The sequence below is a fragment of the Leptonotus elevatus genome, chromosome 5, assembly GCF_054856555.1.
Source record: "Leptonotus elevatus isolate MCC_2025b chromosome 5, RoL_Lele_1.0, whole genome shotgun sequence".
Taxonomy (NCBI): domain Eukaryota; kingdom Metazoa; phylum Chordata; class Actinopteri; order Syngnathiformes; family Syngnathidae; genus Leptonotus; species Leptonotus elevatus.
In genome coordinates this window covers 13052666-13074270 of record NC_141243.1, presented here as the reverse complement: position 1 = coordinate 13074270, position 21605 = coordinate 13052666, and the positions used below count along the sequence as shown (strand labels likewise).

At 39.3% G+C, this 21605-nt stretch overlaps 2 protein-coding genes and 1 long non-coding RNA gene across 3 annotated transcripts; 2 read left to right on the top strand and 1 right to left on the bottom strand.

The window, feature by feature from the left end:
• The first annotated feature begins 164 nt into the window (after positions 1–164).
• On the top strand, positions 165–6899 carry qng1 (Q-nucleotide N-glycosylase 1). The gene is made up of 7 exons (XM_086076660.1): positions 165–263; positions 603–797; positions 1807–1953; positions 2493–2605; positions 3947–4090; positions 5929–6124; positions 6187–6899. The coding sequence occupies exons 2-7, from the start codon at positions 608–610 to the stop codon at positions 6414–6416; spliced, it is 1020 nt and encodes a 339-aa protein (XP_085932786.1). The 5' UTR covers positions 165–263; positions 603–607; the 3' UTR covers positions 6417–6899.
• Positions 6900–7245: 346 nt separating this feature from the next.
• Positions 7246–20398, top strand: LOC147173733 (kinesin-like protein KIF27). Its single transcript, XM_086076661.1, has 15 exons — positions 7246–7913; positions 8474–8671; positions 9375–10258; positions 12215–12346; positions 12424–12582; positions 12687–12853; positions 13251–13387; positions 14893–15030; positions 15211–15422; positions 15491–15538; positions 15607–15777; positions 17610–17786; positions 17983–18177; positions 19447–19645; positions 19768–20398. Exons 1-15 carry the CDS (start codon positions 7616–7618, stop codon positions 20241–20243), a joined length of 3591 nt encoding a protein of 1196 aa, XP_085932787.1. The 5' UTR covers positions 7246–7615; the 3' UTR covers positions 20244–20398.
• Positions 12204–18102, bottom strand: LOC147173734 (uncharacterized). The gene is made up of 3 exons (XR_015094886.1): positions 17293–18102; positions 15163–15430; positions 12204–14993 (listed from the first exon to the last, which is right to left on the bottom strand). It is a non-coding gene; the product is annotated as an uncharacterized LOC147173734 (long non-coding RNA).
• Positions 20399–21605: the final 1207 nt, after the last annotated feature.

The following is a 21605-nucleotide window of genomic DNA, read 5'->3' as shown; positions in this document are numbered from 1 at the left end:
TACGTGAAAAAAAATTAATTTCAGAGGCCATTGTTAAGTATTGTCCACGAGTCTCTTTTTTTTTTTTTTTTATGTGTCCAACGTACGTTGATTTGTGCCCAGTTGTCAATCAATAACAGGAACGACGCTATTTCCGTTTGCGTCCGCTGACTGCTCCGTGATTGGCCGAGAGTCGATAACGGAGGCTTGATTGGCCGAAATCTTTTGAAACAGGAAGCGAAAGTGCAACGAGTCGGTGACAGTCAACAGTCCTAATTTGGTTGGTAAGTTGTATTAAATGGCAAATAAATCAGCTATTCTACCGTAACACAAACGTGAATAAGTATGTTTGGTTTTGAGTGTTTAAATCTCCAAATACAAATTTCCAATTGAAACGCTGCCACGTGATTTAACCCTGCTTTGGTGTGCCAATAAATGATAGTTGTACGTAGTGCATTATTTATTTTTTTACGTGGGACAAATCCTGAGAACGATGTAAACAATTAAATTAACATGTTAGCAAACACCTTCGGGCTGCTTTTAACGTAAACGACTCCTGTTGGTCAGTTTTGACTGTTTCTGACACAATGAAGTCAAACATGTTTGCATAACCTGTTCCTCAGCTTCCATGGAGCCCCCCCTGTTCCCCAGAGAGTCCGGCCAGTTTGTAGCAGAGCAGAGTCAGGATGTGTCTGTGGAGGAAGAAGGTGTGCGGAAGGTGGCACAGATGCTCTACGCTCTGCGGGGTAGTGATGAGCTGAACGCCAGTGGCTGGAAGAAGGCCAACCCCCTGGCCCCTGCACCCACCTCTGACCAGGGGAGTCAACAACATAGATTACATGCAATACAAATGGTGTTAACAAAAATTGGGCCTTTTAACTCTGAAATTCAAAATGCACAGGTGTAGACTGCGAACGTCTTTTCCAAGCATCTTGTATAATTCTCCATTAACCTGGATGCAGCCTTCGAGCTACAAAGCACACAAACAAAAAAGGGCATGATGCCATCTTTTTTTTCATCTTGGAAATGTATTTTTCTTTTTACCAATTGAGTCGCACTGCCCCATACTGCAAATGGAGTCTTGTCAATTTCTAATGTCATTCACCAAGAACTAGTTACAAGCGTGCGACGCCAACAGACGGAACAAACAACATAGGGCATGTTGCATTTTTCCCCCATTTCTTTCCAGGAGCAATAATTTTCAATTTTTTTTGCGTTTCGAGTCGCAATGGAAACGTTTCCCACAATGAAAATTGTAGAATGCCATCTATCTTTTCAAAACATGTTACGTCAGTAACCTGGAAGTAGCCTGCTTGCTAACAAGCGGAGAAAAACAAACAAAAATAGGGCACTCCACAACGTAATCACATTTTTGCTGGAGAATTGCATTTCTTTGCTGATTGACGCTAAAAGTGCTGCACCTGACCACAGAACACAAACGTTGAAAAGATGAACCAATAGCCAGCTGGTTCATAAGCAGACAAACACAAAGGGGGGAAAGTAGGGCACTCCTCAATGGTTTTTAAATTTTATTTTTGCTACCCCCTGCTCTACAATTTAAAATGTATTGTAGATTTCTCTTTGTATTGAGTTATGTTGGTTCATGCCCAATGCTTTATGTTGTTTTTGGTATGAAACTGTTCCCAAGGGTCGAGTCCCATTTAACCGTCGTTTGGGTCTTGATTTGAAGTGTTCTCCTACCCTACAATAAAAAATTCTACTGTTCGTCTCCCAGTCGCTGCCTCGCTCTTGTCAGAGCGCACGCTGCCGATAGAAACTTGCCCCCTCCAGCCCTCGTAATTTGACTTATCCTTGCAACCCTGCAGGCCTACAACTGGTTATTTGTAGTTGACACCATGAACTTCTCCTTCTGGCCCGATGAGGAGACGCAGCAGTGTGAGGTGACCTTCCGAGGGACCACGCACACGGGCTACATGACCTTGTGTGCCGCCATCACCAGAGCCATGGAAGAAGGTGAGATGGTGTGTTTACATGACCACCTTTTTGATACAGGAAGAAGCACCTTTTAGGAGGGTTACGCCCATACAATACTTTTTTTTTTTCCTCAGGAAAATCTGATTTATGATTAGATTTTTCATTTCCCCCCTTTGCTTTTAGAAAAAAATAACTAATACATTTACTACAAAAGCTACTGAAAACAAACTCATAGCAAATTTGAATGGATCAATAAAAAGGAATTCATCAACAAACCTGACCTCACAGTACATACGTTAACACTTTTGTTTTAGTCCACATGCTGTGCATTTGCCACTTCCAATTACTGTGAACGTGCCCTTTATTTGAACTTGGACCGGGGAATTGCTCGTAATGTCGTATGCATCATTTGCAATTAGGCTCCGGATATTTATAAATGGCATCTCATATGGAACGCCGCTCCTGTGAATTACATGAAATGATGTTGTTTGAGCTACTTGACGGAAATGACTGCTATTCCTTTTGCTGGAACTTTTTTTTTTTTTTTAACTCTACATTTTGCTTCTCGCCTTCTTAAGGAGTGCCCATTACCGACCCCAAATTCTTCTCCCAGATGTCCGTGGAGGAGCTGGCGCACATCCTTCGGTCTGACAACAAAACACCCATGCCCATGCTTCAGGAGCGCCATCAGGTTCCAGAATGATCATCTTCATAATTAACATTTAAATGTTCTTGACTGTCACTCTAAATGTTACCGTTAGCATTAGCTCAGACCTTGATTTAAAAATCATGACACAGTGGAACTCTTAAAGTTGAACACAATCATTTTTCAAGATGCTGGCTAATTGTCTGGACCTGTGATTGTTAACTCATTCACTGCCATTGACGGCTATACACGTCAAAAATTCATTTAAACTATTTCTATTAGTTTCACATTTTTTTCCACTTTTGTTAACAAGAGTATGAAAACCTAGAATTGTTTTTATTGTACATTTAAAACAGATAGAACATTTTTGATTAACTAGTGAAGTCATGTGATTTATTACAATTAAAAACGTAATTGCCTGATGCCCCTAATTTAAAAAAAATGAAAATATTAAAAATGTAGGGGTGTCAGACGATTATTTTTTTTATTGTAATTAATCGCATGACTTCAATAGTGATTAATTACAAATTTTATATCCGTTCTAAATGTACAATAACATTTTTTTTAGGTTTTCATACTCTTGTTAACAAAAGTGGAAAAAATGTCAAACTGATAGAAATAGTTTAAATGAATTTTTGACGTCTGTAGCCGTCAATAGCAGATAAATAAAAAAAAGTCCAATTGGAAATAATGGGATAGTCAGTTCCAGGTTGAAGTCAGCGTCTGTATAGGCAAGTACACTTTTATCATTCTTAAATGTCAAAATAAAATAACATTGAGACATGAACAATAAAATACACAGTTACACAATTTCCAGGCTTGCTGTAGCACAAAGCTGAGTCATAAGTGTAAAAATAAGTCAACAGTAAAAAAAAAAAAAAAAAGCAACAAACCAGTCTACTTTAACTTTCACAATAAATGATGACATACGCTGACTGTGGCGATGTTGTCGCCGAGCCGTAACGGCATCATAGGAAATTACTCGTGCGCATGTTGCTACATCATAGCGTATCATAGCATTACAGTAGCGTGAGAGATGACATCGGCGCAATCTGATTGGTAAGTGCTTTGATCAACTAGCGACACAATTGTTTATTAGTCATCGATGTCGCCTTTCGGTGTCTTGTTTAAAAAAAGGTCACGTTTTCCTTAGTTCTAATGCTACTCTGCTACTTAAATGCGAATTATTGGGATGTGCATTAGCGTTGCGTTTCCTATTTTGACAACAACGACGACGCCGTGTCTCTGTTTGTCTTGGCAAAGTTATCTCTGCTACTTTTAGAGAAGTAAGCTACATTTAAATGCGGCTGATGGTGCAATCTGATTAACAGGTTGGCATAACAAGTGCACCCGAGCTCATTTACATGCCGAGTCTGTCTTCCGAAGGTGCTGACTGAAGGCGGCCGTGTGCTGTTGCAACATGGCGGAAGCTTCCAGAGTTTCATCAGCCAGGCCGACAATGACGCCCGCAAGATGGTGGAGCTCATCGTGCAGAAGATTCCCTCCTACCGAGATGAAGCTGTTTATCAGGTGTGAATGTTTGATACAATGGGTAGGCCCGCATGGATTACTGATGAGCACGTCTGCATCACAATTCTGAGGTTTTTGGTTTTTGTATTTTCTCCCAACGCTCACATGGATATCCTGTGGTGACTCCATTTTTCTCCCGATACTTCCCCAAAAAATGTTTAAGATTTCATTTACAATAACTTGAATGTTGACTACAACTGAACTCTACCAAAGTTTGAGAATCATTGGTTTATAAGTGCCAGTCCAGGGTGTCCCTTGGCCCTTGACCAAAGTCAGCTAGAATAAGCTCCAGTTCATCTGTGAACGGTCCTATTGAGGCTAATGCTGTAGAAAATGCATTTGATGGATGGCTGTGATCAGCTGATCATTCAGCATGATCAAGCGAAGAAGCTGTGATATGAGCGCTCCATCTGCTGGCCACGTTTGGCTTTGTTACAGCTGTATTCCAAAGTGAATCACATTCATTTCCTCCCTTTAAAATTCCAAGCCTAACAAAACAAGGTTTTTTTTGGGTGGGGGGTTGGTTCTTATTTAAAATTTTGAATTGATGCCAAAGTTTCTGGAGTATTTTTATTTTTTTTACTTCATCAGCGTAGCTATAGGATTAACAGTGCGTCGCTGTCCTGTGAAAAACACTTGTGTCCATTTTATTTTAAAAAACAAACAAAAACAAAAACGTTTTGGGGATGTTTGATCCCATAAATGTAAAAATGGTCATAATTGTTTTTCACAGGACAGCAACAAGTGGTATTCTTCAATTGATAAAATTCATTGCCCCCCTTAAATGTATACACATGATTAGGAAGTGGTTTTTGGGTGGAAAGAAAAAAAGATACCACCTCAAAAAATCTTTAGAAAACGCTAATAAACAAGCAATATATGGTTTCCACACAAAAATTAGGGGGTAAATAGTAAAAAAACATCCTTGAAAACAGATTTTTTTTTAAAGAAAATATGAGTTTATGGTGCCGAAGTGCAAATATGCGTTGGCTGTATAGTTTTAACTTTTAATATCACCATTCACCACTAGATGGCAGACATGACTTATTTGCCCTTACACCAAATTTTGTGCTATCTTTGTCTCAGAAGTTCGAGGGAGCCCTTTGTATTGAAGAAGAAAAAAATCACCGTATGTGGTTACTAGTGGATATTTATAATATATGATTGAGAAACGTATTATGGAAAAAATATATATGAACTCATTCACTGCCATTGCCCGCGATTGACATAAAAAAAATAATTTGAACTATTTCTATTAGTGTAAAATTTTTTCCACTTTTGTTAACAAGAGTATGAAAACCTAGAAGAAAAAAAATATTGTGCATCTAGAACAGATATAAAATGTATGATTATTATTAACTATTGAAGTCATGCGATTAATTACAATTAAAAATTGTAATCGCCTGATGCGATTTAAAAAGAAAAGAAAAGATTGTTAAAATAAGGAGCGATTAATTTTTTAATCGTAATTAATTGCATGACTTCACGAGTTAACTCACGATTAATCACACATTTCATATCTGTTCTAAAAGTACAATAAAAAATTGTAGGTTTTCATACTCTTGTTAACAAAAGGGTAAGAAAACGTTAAACTGATAAAATTGTTAAAATAAATATTTGACGTTTATAACTGTCAATGGCAGTGAATGAGTTAAAAGCACTTATTTTGTACATATCTAAAACAACACTTTTGTCATACATCCGGCAAGGAAGGGCGCGATCCTTTGTGGTCCCTCCAAGAAGCACAGGTGAAAAATGGTGGCCCATGCCAGCGTTTAAGCTACCTGTTTTTGGCCTATTAAAAAAAAAAGTATGTCGTCATGTCTGCTTCATTTAAGGGGAAGAGAATCTCGTTGTACAAGAGGGCTCAGATCCTGGTGGCAGAATTCTGGGCCGTCGCGGCGGCCAGAGGCGAGGCAGACATCGTCAACATAGACTGGCTCACCATGTTCGCTGACTACCGGGTCCCACAGGCCCTCGTCTACCTGGGCGCCCTGCGATACTCGGACGCTCTCATGCGCACGCTCAAGAGTGGTACGTGCCACAACATTAGGTTCACCTGCATTATCCGCTGACATCCAAATTTCTGCCTCCAGGCGAGCTGTTGCATTCAGGAGACCGCAGGGAGGTGGAGATCCGGGCGTGTTCCATTTGGGCAGTGGAGCGCATCAAGGCCTGCTTGGACAAGTTGGCGCGGGAACAGGGCAGCGACAGCGGCGGCATCAACTCGGTACTCATCGACTTCTACCTGTGGCCGTACGCCAAGCAGCACCACCGAGAGATGGCCCACATTCCCATACACCACACGCGATGTGTTTACTATTGACAAGACAGATGCCGCTCGTGTCCGGGACCAAGACAACTAACTGCCTGTATGTACATTATTTTAACAGTCATTTTTATTGTTAGTCATACAGCGGATACAAAAAGTCTACACACCCCTGTTCAAATGCAAGGTTTTTGTGATATGAAAGGACAATATATCAAGATAAATCATTTTTAAAAAATCCACTATTAATGTGACCTGTAATCCATAGAACTCAAATAAAAAATGGTTTTACCTTTTGGCAATATACAAGAGGTATATTTGGCCTGAACACAACACATCAGCCCCCCCCCAAAAGGCACAATCATGCTTTTGGTTTTTTTTCATCTTCATATGTTAATTATAAATTCTCATTTCTCATACATAGGTCTTTCAAAGTGCAAAATTAACCAATCTTCACATAATTGCAATGGCTCACAAAATGTTATGGATATTTGACATCCATGTGAAATTTTAGGATAAACCTGAACGACAATCTAACATTTACAGCAAATTTAATTTAACTCTTTCCTGTGTACGTCATTACAATTGATTGGACCAACAGATTTCATGAAATGTAAATAAAAAAAACTTTATAAAACCAGATGAATTTTATTAATCCCACAATGGAGATCTTTGCAAAATAAAAAAAATGATAACAGCTCAATAAAAATACGCATTTAGTAGGCTTAGGAAAAGAGCTAACTCGCTCAGATAAAAACGTTCGTCTGTCATTTTAAGGATGCATGTAGTTTTGGAAGTTCCACATGAGGGCGCTGTTGAATTTCTAAAGCCTTCAAGTCGCTCCGTCGGGGTGACTCTTGAAGCGCATTCTTCGACTCCAGCGGCGGTTTCCATGCCAACCAGCAGCCTCGACAGACGCTCAAATGTCAACAATAACGATTTAACGAACAATTCTCCTCAAGAGATTAGAATCGGGTAAAATGTATACATTCAATGTGCTGTACATACGGAATAGATGATGAAAGAGAAGCAATTGGAGAATCCGGTTGAGTTGAGAACGTGTCCATGACGCTTGTTGCTTTTGTCAGTCGCAGTTTGCCTTTGTGGTCCTGTCAGGCTCACTTTAATCTTTTCAAAAGGACTCACTAGAAATGGACTTTATCTAGGGGGTTGTTTCCGAACAAATATGTTTATTAATTTAAATATATAGATTAGTCCGCAGTTGGTTTTGGAGGGGGTTCCAAACAGTTTACGTCATGACAGAGGTTCGCATCCGCGTGGCGGTTCGGTTGCGTCCCCTCCTACCCAGGGAGCTCCTGCACGCCCACCGGGAATGTCTGCGTGTGGTCCCCGGCGCCCCGCAGGTAATCCTCGGTTCCGATCAGCTCTTTTCCTTCGACCACGCCTTCGGGCCGAGCGTCAGCCAGGGTGAAGTGTACGAGTCCTGCGTGCGGCCGTTGACCAGATGTCTCCTGGACGGAATCAACGCCACCGTCTTTTGCTACGGGCAGACCGGCTCCGGGAAGACCTACACGCTCGGTGGTAACAAGATGGGTGAGAAAAAAAACTCACTATATTTGCTATGTTGTGTTGATTATGGAGTCTAATCCTAACATTGCTTAATGCACCATAACTTATTTTATAGAGCACAAGTTAAAACAATAGAGACAACGCAATAAAAGTAATAAATAAAATAGTACTTTTTGACACAAAAAAGTAAAAAAAAAAAACTAAATTAGTTGGTGACATCCACTCAGTCCTTATGTTGGCCACCTGCTTTTCCACCAACGGCCTGTAGGTGGCATAAAGACTTAAAAATATAAGGTCTTAAAAAACAAAAACATCAGAATTAAAATAAAAAATGAGAAACATTATGTTTTTTAGACACCTTTAAAAAATCTAACAAAAGTATACAGACTTTTAGGTGGCATAAAGACTTAAAAATATAAGGTCTTAAAAAACAAAAACATCAGAATTAAAATTAAAAAAATGAGAAACATTATGTTTTTTAGACACCTTTAAAAAACCTAACAAAAGTATACAGACTTTTATTTATTTATTTAAAATAGAGCAAGACTTGGTACAAAATTCAAACTATGGCAACCATATTACAGATGCAGAAGGAGGTATCATCTCATGTTTGGCCAAGGACGTGTTCTCGCTGCTAGACAAGAGGCAGCACTGCGATGGCGTGGAGGTTACTGTGCGGGTGTCATATTTGGAGCTGTACAAGGAGGAGCTGCGTGACCTGCTGGAGCTCAACACCTCCCACAAAGACCTCCAAATCAGAGATGACTTCAGGGGAAACACAGGTGAGATAAAAACCTCTGACTATTTTTCTATTTAAAAAGAATAACATGCAGGTGTAGGATTGTGTCAATATATATACTGTATATATATATAAATGCTTGTAAAAAATATATTTTTAAATCCATGAAAATATTAAACTTTTTTTCTCCTCAAAATTATATAAAAAAATATTCTCAAAAATATATAAAAAAATATTCTCAAAAATATAGTAGCCTATTGTTAATAATGATCAAAATTTTCTTCCAAATTGACTTGCATGACTTTTCGAAAGCAGTTTTTTTCTTGGATTACAACACCTTTATTGACAAATAATCTACTTTTTCTTCTTGGATTACAACACATTTATTGACTGCCAAATATTATATTTATCTCTAAAAACTATGTCTTACTGTGATGATTTTTTTATGACTTTTTTTTTTTAAAGTCTTTAAAGATTTATCAGCTGAGCCTATCTGTTGCTAACCAAAACAGCAATGCCTAAACAGACACAGATGAATTAATGTACTTGTAAGTGATGTGTTATAGCGCGCAAGTTAAAACAATGTAGATAACACAATAAAAGTAATAAATAAAATAGTACTTTTTGATTTTTAAAAAAGTATTTAAAAAAAAAAAAAAATTAGTTGGTGACATCCACTCAGTCCTTAGGTTGGCAAATAAATAGAAGATAAAAGAAAGATGAATTGTTTATCTGTGCGTGTGCAGTGGTTGTGGGCGCCAAGGAAGTGGCGATCTCCTCCTGCGAGGACCTCCTCAATGTCTTGGAGGTGGGCAACGCGTTGCGCCAAACAGGTGCCACCCGTATGAACGAGCACTCGAGCCGCTCGCATACCGTCCTCACGCTGTGGCTCCGCCAGAGAGCCCCTGCCGGGCCCGACAAGCCCGAGCGCGTCTCCAAGTTCTGCGTGGTGGACTTGGCCGGCTCGGAGCGCGTTGGCAAGACGGGCAACACGGGCATCCGCTTCGAGGAATCGGTGCACATCAACACGGGCCTGCTGGCACTTGGCAAAGTCATACGGGCCTTGGCCCGTCCTGGGCGGCAACGCAGCGCCTACGTGCCGTACCGCCACGCCAAGATCACCCGGCTCCTACGGGACTCACTGGGGGGTAACGCCTGCACCCTCATGGTGGCGTGCGTAAGTCCGTCGCACCACAGCTTTGCTGAGAGCTTGAGCGTGCTCAAGTTTGCCTCCAAGTCTCGCCGCATTCACCAGCATGCCGAGGTGGCAACGGCTGAACAAAACTCTGAGGAGACATTTACCACCATGCTGTCTTCTGATGACCCACCTGGTAATGACATCCAGCCTCTCAGACCATCAGGAAGTGATTCCACCCCAGAACAGGAAGTGAGCCACATGGAAGCGTCTCCCTACTCGTCACTGGTGCAGCAGGCCGCGGATCTCCTAGCAGAGGTCTGCGGACCGGACTTTCAAAATGACACTTTGACACACAGAGTGCACGAATGGCAGAAGAGGGCGAAAGCCGTCAGCCAATCATGTCGCAGCAATGACGTCAGCTGGTCAAATGAGAGAGACTCGCCCCATCTGGTCACCATCGGACAGCTCAGACAGGACCTCAAGAATTGTCAGGTGAGGAAGATGCAACTGTGGATGCTTTTGCACTCCAGTGCTGTAGGTGGCAGTAATGCTCATAGTAGTGTCCACTAATCCAGCAGCATCCAAGCAAGCAACCAATCAGCAAATCATAGCATCTTTACAACCAACCAACATTAACATCCAACCACGTCAACTTTCCAACCAAATGACAAGAGGTAGACACTTCCTTCTCTCCATTGGCCATGAAGCACGTTCTGAAAAATTAGGCGCTTGGCCAAAAAAATGGGCATCCATCAACGGCGAGCCGACGGAGAGACGGGAGTGCCCACCTCTGTAAATTACCATCTACTCAACTAATCAAAACGTGCAACCAACTAACCAACAATAAATAACAATGACATTCAATCAAAAGGCCAAAGCACCCCATCATAGAAATAACTAACCAACCAAGTAACCAAAGCACCCCAAAAAACAACCATAGAATTAGAAATCATCCAACCAGTCAGCTATATTAACCAACTAACCAACCAACCAACCAACAAAAACATCTAACCAGAGCAACCAACTTGCCAACAGGGTTGGGAGGGTTACTTTTAAAATGTAATCCGTTACAGTTACAAGTTACCTGCTAAAAAATGTAGTTAGTAACGTAATCCAAGTGCCATAACATTAAAGTATTGTAACTGGATTACTTTTGGATTACTCCAATATTGAGTATGATCATGAGCATACTCAATATTGCACGCTCTCTCTCTCGCCCTCTTTCGCACTCTTGTAATCCCTCGAAGTAATCCCTATTTTTAATAAATGTACCTGTAATCTGATTACAAGTTTTTCCTGTTACTGTAATGGAATACAGTTAAAAATTTGATTACGTAACGGCGGTACATGTATTACGTTACTCCCCAAGCCTGCTTACCAAGAACATCCAACCAACCATCCACAATACCAAACTTATTAAAGTGGAAGTCAACCTTAAATGTTTTTTGACAATAATATGTTATATGTGACCTCACTAGTCTAAACATGACATTCTGATTAATATTGCATTTGTGGAATATGAGTTACGAAGCAACCGTTTTAATCCATTTCAGGGTGTGGACGTTTTGCCACTTGCTGTCGACTGAAGATGACATCAATGTTGCTCAGGCAATGACCAATCACAACTCACCTGTTTTTTTGACGCTGCGCTGTGATTGGTCGTTACCTGAGACCTGAGCAACATTGATGTCATCTTCAGTCGACAGCAAGTGGCAAAATGGCCGCCCCCTGAAATGGATAAAAACGGCTGGAATTTTTTGCTTAACTCATATTTTAATAATCTGACCAGCCAATCAACATGCAACCAGAACATCCATCCAACACTCAAACCAAGCAAACAGTCGTAAAGTTAGGTAGCCCCCAACAACCACTTGAGTAGTCCACGCGCGTTCTTAAAAAAATAATAAAATAAAATCATTCTCGTGTGTTTTTCAAAAAAACAAACAAACAAAAAACTCCAACTACCAGTAAGCTATATCCAATTTGTTGTTGCTATTCTATATTATAGACTAATATTGGTGTAAATTTGTTAATGACAATATTAAAAAAAAAAAAAAAAAAAAAACTGAGAAAAAACTACACTACTATCGGTCACATGTTGGCATTGTAGTGCATGACCAAAAAAGCTAGTGGGAGAAATGATGATGAAATAATTTACCCCCCTAAAATTTTAGCAAGTTTGTTTTAATGTTACTTAACCTTTTGCATTAATCGGTACACAAAAAGTATCTTATCAGTTTCATAAAATTGGTGCCTCCCCAAAAGTAATATAATAATAGTAGCATTAACCATCATAACCAACCAAAAGAGTTCATATCCTCTAATTATAGCATTCAATCATAATAACTGTTCAACCATTCAAATAACCCGGTTTAACCACCACAATAACATGTCTACCGTAATATTAAACCATGGAGAGAAAAAAATTCACCCAACCTTTCCTTTTAGGAGTCTCTGGAGACGGAGGCCCAACTCCTGGCACAAAAAGATGCCAAACTGAAACAAGTGCAAAAGGAAGTACAGGAACTTCTACAAAAGCAAAATGTCCTCCTGCAGACCTTTTGTGATGAGAAGACACAGGTGAGGCCGCTCACCATATGTGTGTCATCGTCGGCCACCGCTAACACTTGACGTGGAATATCCCGATTGTTGTCAAGACGGAGCAACTGGTGGACCAGCAGATTCTCATCGATCGCCTTCGCTGCGACCTCATGGCCGTGCGGGGTCAAACGCCAGGTACCTCCTGCAAGGCTCACCGCAGACCACACAGTGCCAGCTTGATACGACCCAGCTGCGGGCACATGCTGATCAATAAGGTGGGTGGCATGACTTCGCTGTTAGCATTAGTACGGAACTTGAAATAATGCAACTCATAAAAAGACGTTAAGCGATCTGATGACGATTGTATGTTGATGTGTAGATTCGTCCCGGTCCGACTGCCGAGTCGCTGGAGAGGCTGATGGCAACTTTTAAGATGGGTAACCAACGCCTGCAGAGCGAGGAGGAGGTGAAGGATTTCTGCCCTCTGCTGAAGCAAACAGCAGAGCTACAAGGTCAAGAAAAGGACACCTTAGTTAGTGGGCTCGGGTAAGAAAAAATACTTCAAACATTTGGTGGCTATTTTGGTTTAAGGCTTCTGTTTTCGGTGCTACAAAATCGAACTACGCCGAAAGCATTTGTCAAATTGTTACTCAATTTGAAACATGCTCCAAAGGATGTCAATAGGGTTCTTGTTAGGGGATGGTGGCGGCCACACCCTAAGTTTCACCCCTTAATTTCCATCGCAAAAATATAGTTACATTTTCATTAATTGCATGTGGGCGGCAAAGATTGCCTTTCACTGTTAAGATTCAAATTGTCATATTCTCAGATCTTCCGCTAAATTTAATTTCCAGCCTGCAGCCATTCTAATCTCTCAAGTGTCAAAACTCGACTTCAGATGCTACAATTTCTTTCAAATTCTGCACTTTAGCAAGTTCAGCAGTTTTTTTTTAATATGTCCTAATATTGTGATGTTGGCTCCCTCCTTCAGCTGGACCAGCAGGCAGAAGAAATCGGCCCTGAAAGAAAAGAGCTTCAGACTGGACCACACATCAAAGCAAACAACTCAGCAAGCCACATGTACCACATCACGTTTTAGAATGGATAGTTTTCCCTTAAACCAGGGGTCTGATCTTTAAAAAACATTAATACAATTTTTACATATTTATTTTATTTTTTAAATAAAATATTCTTTAAATGAATTCATAATATACATTTGAAATGAATAATTAAATATTAAAAAATGGTCAAAGTAAAAAAAAAAAAAAGCTGTCAGAAAAAGAGAGATGAAAATGTTTTAAAAGTTACCTAAATATGTAAAAAAAATCACCATAAATATCTAAAAAAGGAAGTGGAAAAGCAGAAAATTATCATAAAATGTCCAAGAACAAAAAAAAGGAAGAAAATTATCATAAAATAGCTTTGGAATTGCAAAAAAAAAAAAAAAAAGCAGACTTTTTTTTTAAAGGCAGAAAAGAAAACGCTAATAAAGTAATTCTAACATGTCCAAAAACAAAATAATTCCCGAAAATTACCATAAAATGTAAAAAAATTGCCCCCAAAAAGTCAGATACAGTAATTCCTGGACTACAAGCCGCTACTTTTTTCACTTGCATTCGACTCTGTGGCTAATACAAAGGTGCGGCTTATCCAACAGATCACAAGGGGGCGTACTATAAAGGAAGCGCAAGAGCGTCAGGTTAAGCGAAACAAACCAAGTGAGCACAAATACAGTAGGAGAGACAGAACGAGAGCGAGACAATTTGCGCCCTCATTACGGAAAAGAAAGTAGCGGGAACCCGGTGCGGTAACATTAAAACACCTGCGGCTTATAGTCGGGTGCGGCTTATATGTGTGACAAACTCGAGTATTCCCCAAATTTAGCTAGTGTGGCTTATAGTCAGGTGTGCCTTATAGTCCAGAAATTACCGTAATAAATTGTTGTTTTATTTAGAAAAGCAAAAAAGAAAACATTTAAAAAGTAACTATAAATTGTCCAAAAACAAAGGAAGAAATTCTGAAAATTACCTTAAAAAGTCCATAAATTTGCCCAAAAGTCAGACAATTGATTTAAGAAAAGTCTGGAAAGAAAATGTTAAAAAAGTAACCATAAAAATCTCCCAAAATAAAAAATAAAATTAAAATAAATAAAATAAAATAAATAAAAAATGTGTTACCAAAAATTTCTGAAAATTAAAAAGAAAAAAGATAGAAATAAATGTAAAAAAATAAATAGAGTTAAAATGTTCAAAAAAGGAAGAAGAGAGGGTTGCCAAAAATGTCAGAAATTTGACAGAAAAGTCAAAAAATGTGTGAAAAACTAAGTATGAAAACTTACACACACACAAAAAAAAATCCCAAAAGACAAAAGGTAGAAGAAAATGAATCTAAACGTAACCTATTTCTCCGTTACAGTACAGCTGTAATTAGCTCTTGGGCCCTCAGTACATTAAACTAACACTAACACAGTTTCATCCCAGCAGATTTCTTATTTATTTGGCCTAAAATGGCTCTTTTGACAGTAAATGTTGCTGACTCCTACCTTATACTGATGCAATTCATTTTATACGTACTTATTCTCTCAGGGACCAAGCGACAAGCCGCTGAGTACTGTCGCATGAAGAACCCGAGGCAGAGAGCCAGTCTAATTCAGAGGAAGATCCAGATGTTGTCAGCAAACATGTGCCTGAAAGAGGAGCTTGTCAAAGAGATGGAAAAAACTGGTGTGTACATAATATATTTTTATTCGATCAAATCATCTGTAAGCAAATTATTTTTGAAGAATAATGAGTTAAACCAATCAATAATAATTCTTAGGCCAAGTAAGTGAAATCGGATCATTTCCTGCAGCATACCTGATGATCTCTCATGTTTTGGAATCACTGACATATCGTACCCTACAGAGCAAGAAATGCTGGCGTCAGGCCGACGCGACGCGGGCGACCACCGAGAAGACGACGCGCTGGCATGGCTGTCGGAGCAGAGCCGACAGGCCCGCTTGGCGCTGCGTCACAGCCTGCAGCACATGGACCTGCAGAGGGCTCAGCTGCAGATGAGCATCAGGCGGCCCAGCCCGGAGAGCAGCGACAACTCCGGAGAGCACGAACCTGACAGGGTGAGCAACTGGAACACAAATAAATAAGTCATGATATTAATGGAAATTGGTGTGTTTTTGTTTTTCAGGTGGACAGTGTTGTAGAAAGCAGAAACAAACTGTGGCCAAAGGAAACGGTAACATGATGACATGACGGCCATTTTCTATCTTTCTTTTATTTAACACTCCCCTATGGTGGCCGCAGGCATGTGAGCCTTGTTGGCTGGATGAGGCCGAAGAGCTGGAGCTGCAAAGGAGAGCCGCGCAGCAGGAGCTGGACGAGGAGTTGAGCAAGAGCGAGGAGGTGCGCAGGCGCAGGGACGCGTGCCTCCAGCACAAGAACGCGCTGGAGACGGAGAGGCTGCGCTCCAGTCAGGTAGGCTGGCCGAGCCCAAGTTCATTTGCACTAAATTTATGGTGGATGACATCATTGCTGTCTAATTAAAAAAGATGTAGAGCAGAATGTTATTATATAGTTATTTTTATTATTTTTTTTGGACCCAAAATAAAGTGATTCAGATAGTAAAAGACAACATTTACATTCACTGCTCAGCTTCAGAAAACAGGTGAGCTGTGATTGGTCGTTGCCTGAGCCCTGAGCAATGTCATCTTCAGTCGACAGCCAGTGACAAAATGGCCGCCTCCTGAGATGGATAAAAACGGCTGGATTTTGTTGCATAACTCATATTCCACAAATGTAATATTAATCAGAATGTCATGTTTAGACTAGTGAGGTCACATATAACATAATATTGTCAAGAAATGTTTAAGGCTGACTTTCCCCTTTTAACTCATTCACTGCCAATGACGGCTATAAACGTCAAAAAATTATTTGAACTATTTCTATTAGTTTAACATTTTTTTCCACTTTTGTTAACAAGAATATGAAAACCTAGAATTGTTTTACTGTACATTTAGAACAGATATGAAATTTGTGATTAATCGCGAGTTAACTCGTGAAGTCATGAGATTAATTACGATTAAAAGCTTTAATCGCCTGACGCCCCAAATTTAATTTTTATTTTTTTATTCATTCACTGCCGTTGACGGCTATAAACGTCAAAAAATAATTTTAACTAGTTCTATTAGTTTAACATTTTGTTTCCACTTTTGTTAACAAGAGTATGAAAACCTAGAATTTTTTTTATTGTACATTTAGAACAGATATAAAAGTTGTGATTAATCGTGAGTTAACTAGTGAAGTCATGCGATTAATTACAATAAAAAAATATATTCTTAAAATTTTATTTATGGCAGTAAATGAGTTAAGAGCAAAGTAAAGAAATGCAAAATAGTTTACTAAAATTACGAAAAGAATATACAGAGCAAGAACATTATTTAAAAAAATTATTAGAAATTCTCTAAAAGACCCTAATCGTAGGTACAAGGGGGGGGGGGGGGGGGCAGCATATTTTTAACCTAAACTTTTCATCATTTATACCTGGGGCTAACTGAAAGGCACCGTTCGCAGTTTTGACCATTTCTGTTTGTAAACAAACAATTCAAAACGGAACCCCTCCCATGGTTCAACCCATACGAGGTCAACGTTCACGCCCCCTTCCTCTGACCGCACTCAGCCAAGCAAGCTGACTAAACTAAAGAGCAGACTAAACTACCACAACAAAACAGCCAATAGCGCGCTTCCAAACAAACAGTTCGTGATGCTTTCATGGCCCGTCCAGAGCGTCGGAAACTACCCAACCCGCAGCCACCCCCAAAGATTGCTACAGCCTTTTGGCTTAGCTTCACTTATTGCCAGTTGTAAATGTAAGAATATATAAAAAAATTTAAAAAAGTTCAACTCTCAGTGTATATTGCCTTGTCAATGTGACATAGCCTAGCATGTTGTTAAATGAGCAAGCTAACATTTTCTTTTCTGTTTGGCACTTACCTGTCGAATAGCAAGCAGGCCAACTCTGAGCTCGGAAGCGGGTTAAATGCCAAGCCAAGATTTAGTCTCGTTTTCCACCGTGTGCATTATCCGCTGCACGTTTTGTTGCGGTATACTTTCTTTTTGTCACTCGAGTCACTCAACTCAACATCCCGTCTGCCTACAGTCACACGCCCCCGTCACCCAAGAGAAGAATACCAAAACAGCAAAACCAAGACATACACAGTCTCTTCAGATGAATTGAAAAACTTGAAACGAGTTCATCAAATAATATCAAACATACTCTTATTTATTGTATGTGTTATGTTATTGGGCAGGTTTTGAATCAGGACCTGCTGCGAGTGTCAATGCGCTTGGAAACGCTGGAGGAGAAGGCGGCGAGTAGCTCCAAGCTGGCGTCTATGACGGAGCTCGACAAGGAGAAAGAGATGCTGAGGAAGAAGCGAGACTGCTTGGATTCACAGCTCAAGGACAGCACGGTGCTCACTGTGGAGGTCAGTGCGGAGGTCACGGCGGGGGTGTGTCCAAACGTTTTCCTTTGAGGGCAATATACAGAAAATGGCTGTTTTCTAGCTGTTTCTATGCTAGTATTAGCATTTTGCTCTCAGCTATGTGCTGTTTACATTTAGCATCTGCTTGCTAAACTTATTCCTATGTCGACACCTGTCGATGGCTGTTTTTGTTGCCAAGGAGGAGCAGTTGGAAGAAGCCGTGCAAGTCCTGGAAGCTGAGCTGGACTTCCAGCAGCGATCCATCCAGGACAGGCAGGAGCAAGTAAGAAGCTCGGCGCCACGCAGCATCACGCGCATCTGCGACGTCGCCGGGAAGATGAGGGCGCTCTCGCAATCCCAAGCTTCCGAGCTGCTCGTCAAATACTTCAGCAAAGTAAGTGCACACAATTCTATACATGCATACATGCATACATACAGTACCTCATAAGTCATAATTTGGTACATTTCTTTCTTTTCTTTTATATATACTATTGGTCAGTCCACATGTGTGGGTGTTATATATATATATATATATATTTTTTTTACAAATTATTGACCAATCTGAAGTGTTGAAAAGGACTTGCTCTCTTTGATGATGCAATGTTGATGTTTGAATAAACATGGCGTTTTTTGGGGTACGGGTTTTGGGCCGATACCAGGCCTATTTATGAACTCACAATGGTGGCCTTTGCCTTTGGTTGACAATTGCCATTAATTCCATGCATTTTTAAGGTAAAATGTTAATTTGGGATATGTAGGTCGTGTTTTAAAATGATCTGTCATTATTTCTGGGGGGTAATTTTATGTATCAAAAAGTACTAGTGGTATCGGTATTTGGTATCGGTGACTACTCGAGTTGAGTACTCGAATAGTAAAGATTAGGAATATTGAACTTTTGAAAAAATATATATGCTTGTGTCGAGAAAAAGTAAACACAGTGAAGTAGTTTCTTCATTTCTATTTAAAAATATATATAATTCATTTGATTAGCACATCATTTTTTTGTTTGTATTTACTTTGTTAGATTTTTTTATCCTTACATGTTCATAGTTTTTTTTGCGAGGCAGTTTTTAACACATTACAATTAAAATATGTACTTTTGTGATATTTTATTCTTTCAAATATTTTTTTATTTGTATTTTATTGCATTTCATCTCTTTGCTTTAGTATTTTCACTTTTTTTTGCATGTAGTTTTTATTTGAATTGCACACTAACATAATCTGGTATTACATTATGAAGCTTTTTTTCTTTTCTTTTTTACATTTAAACTCTTTTTACATAATGTTAACGGATGAGTTCCTTAAAAGTTTTTGTATTCAATTCTTTCATATGTTTATTTTAATTGTTCATTATATTACTTTTTTTTTTTGCATTAATTTATATTTTTACACTCTTTATACTTTCTTGTATTTATTGTTTTCACATTTTTGTTTGTATACATTTATACTCATGTATGCGGTCACCTTGTTTTTGGAACCACCACCAATTTTTTCTTTTTTTTTGCTATACAGTAAATGAACAAAATACTAGAAATGTCTCTCAGTATTATGTGTTGCAGTTGTACACCTCCAATAAAAAACATTGCTAAACGGACACCTTTTTGTCAATGGTGTTAATCAAAAATGAGCCTGATCATTTTTGTTTTTCTTACTTGGCCACCAGGTGGTGGACCTTCGCCAAGCGCAAGCTTGTTTGCGTTTGTACTGCGAGGAGCTGGAGATTTACTGCGCCGAGCAGGAGCACGCGCGCGCCGAGCTGGAGTTGGCTTGTGACAACTTGGCCTTGGACGCCGACCGCAGGCTCACCCAGCAGCAGCAGGAACACCACAGGAACATCTGCTTCCTCATAAGCAAACTCAAAGGTCGACACACAACGCATGCACGCAATTACATAAACAAATGCTCCCAACGTCCTCTGGCCATATTAACATCAGGTTCTAAACTGAAACACTTAATTTTTGTTTGTATTTCCTCCCACTTGAAGAGGGCAACTCATCAGGAGAAGCCCAGGATGCGATCAAGGAGCGTCTGCAGAACCTGGAGAAGGAGTTGTTCTTCTACAAGCACTGCAGCCGCAAGCTGAGGAAGCAGCTCAAAGAGTCGCAGTGCGCCGACCAGAGCCTCCGCGCCGAGGAGACCGCCCCGGAACTAACTGGGTCCAAAGACGGCAAAAGATTCTCCCGCCAGCAGAGCCCCTCCTCATCCTCCTCGTCGGCCGAGAACCCCAAGATGCCCGCCGAGCACCAGATAGGCGCGATAGCCCGTTTCCATGGTTACAGTGAGCGCCGGCCGCCTCCCCCCCACGGGACGCGGGCCACCGTCGGGCTGCGTCGCAGGAAGCTGAGGGAGCTGGCGGGGCGGGCGCGGGACTCGGTGGTGGACACGGGCATCGAGATGCTGTCGGACGACTCGCTGGATGCGACCACCAGCAGCGAAACGCCTGATTTTGTGGCAATGTGAGGTCAGTGGGCCTCGACTAATCTTTTGACATTTGTATTTTGTATTACTGTGAAATTTTATGAATGAATATTATGCTCACACAGAATAGTACCTGAAAATAAAACTGAATTTCAAGACAAAGACTAATCTTAATTTTAATATTAGAAAAAGTTTTATTTCACATAATTTTAGTTATAATATTGAGGGGGGGGGGGGGGTCGTATTAAAAAGTTTTTGATGTGTAATTTCAAAGGGTGGGGGGAATCATAATTTTATGTGTTTTTTACTTGTAATTTTATGAGAAAAAATCTTCATTTTTTGTAATTGTGATAGAAGAAATTGAATTTTAAATGCAATTTGGTGCAAACAAATTACATTTTAGGTGATTTTTGTTGTAATATTAAGAGATGGAAAATTCTCAAGTTGTAATACAAGAATTTAATTAACTTAATTTTCAGTGTAATATGAGAAGAAAATCATAATTTTGTTGTAATATTGCTAGGAAAAAACATACTTAACGGAATGTAACATTACACGGGAATTTTTAGTAACCCGAGAAAATTATATTGTGTAACAATAGTGCTAATCATTTTGATAATGACATTTTAATTATTAAGTACTGTTTGTAACTTAAAATGTAATATGAGAAAAATGTAAATTTTACACAATTTTAGTTGTAATTATAAGAAAATCATAATTTTAGTTGAAAAACCACAATTCACATTTAAAATGTGATTTAAATATATATATTTACATATATATATATATATATATAATTTATATATATATATATACACACACATTTGTAATACATTTAAAAATAAACTAATCTTAATTTTACCCCAAAAAAATGGAACTTCACTTTTGCAGTATGACGCAGGAAACTTTCTTTGTATTGTTTAGTTTTATGAGTGTTTGCAATTATTGTGAGGTTTACTCTTAGGAGTATAGACTAGTGTACAATTAGTTTGCTGTGTAATTCTTTTGTATTTCAACATTTACATGAAAATGTACCCTTGATCTCGATTGATTTATTTTGTACTTGTTCTTTTGGTTCACAGAATATTGTAGAATGGTTACTTATTCATTCAATATCAAAGCATTTTCAAGCAGGATCCTACACAATCGTGTCAAAAAGTGTCCTCTGTTTTGATAATACAAGTAAATGCCATGCCTCAATAATCTTAAATAAATGCTACACCTCAAATTAAGCCTTGGTTTTTTTTGTTTTTTTTTGCTACACTTTGGGGAAACCCCTTAATAGACATTTGGTACTCTGCAGTTGAGGAAACAAATAAAAAAAAATTGTTTTTTTATTGTTAGGAAAACAAAATTATTTAAATATTCAAACTAATAAAAGCAACCACTTTTTTCACTGAAAAA

Bases quoted from the DNA above. Each gene is read 5' to 3' on its own strand.
- qng1 (XM_086076660.1), top strand. From the start codon at position 608: ATGGAGCCCCCCCTGTTCCCCAGAGAGTCCGGCCAGTTTGTAGCAGAG. The intron at 2,606-3,946 runs GTTCCAGAATGA...TGTCTTCCGAAG, and splicing joins TGCTTCAGGAGCGCCATCAG to GTGCTGACTGAAGGCGGCCG. The intron at 6,125-6,186 runs GTACGTGCCACA...TTCTGCCTCCAG, and splicing joins CATGCGCACGCTCAAGAGTG to GCGAGCTGTTGCATTCAGGA.
- LOC147173733 (XM_086076661.1), top strand. From the start codon at position 7,616: ATGACAGAGGTTCGCATCCGCGTGGCGGTTCGGTTGCGTCCCCTCCTA. The intron at 15,539-15,606 runs GTAACATGATGA...TGGTGGCCGCAG, and splicing joins AACTGTGGCCAAAGGAAACG to GCATGTGAGCCTTGTTGGCT. The intron at 18,178-19,446 runs GTAAGTGCACAC...CTTGGCCACCAG, and splicing joins TCGTCAAATACTTCAGCAAA to GTGGTGGACCTTCGCCAAGC.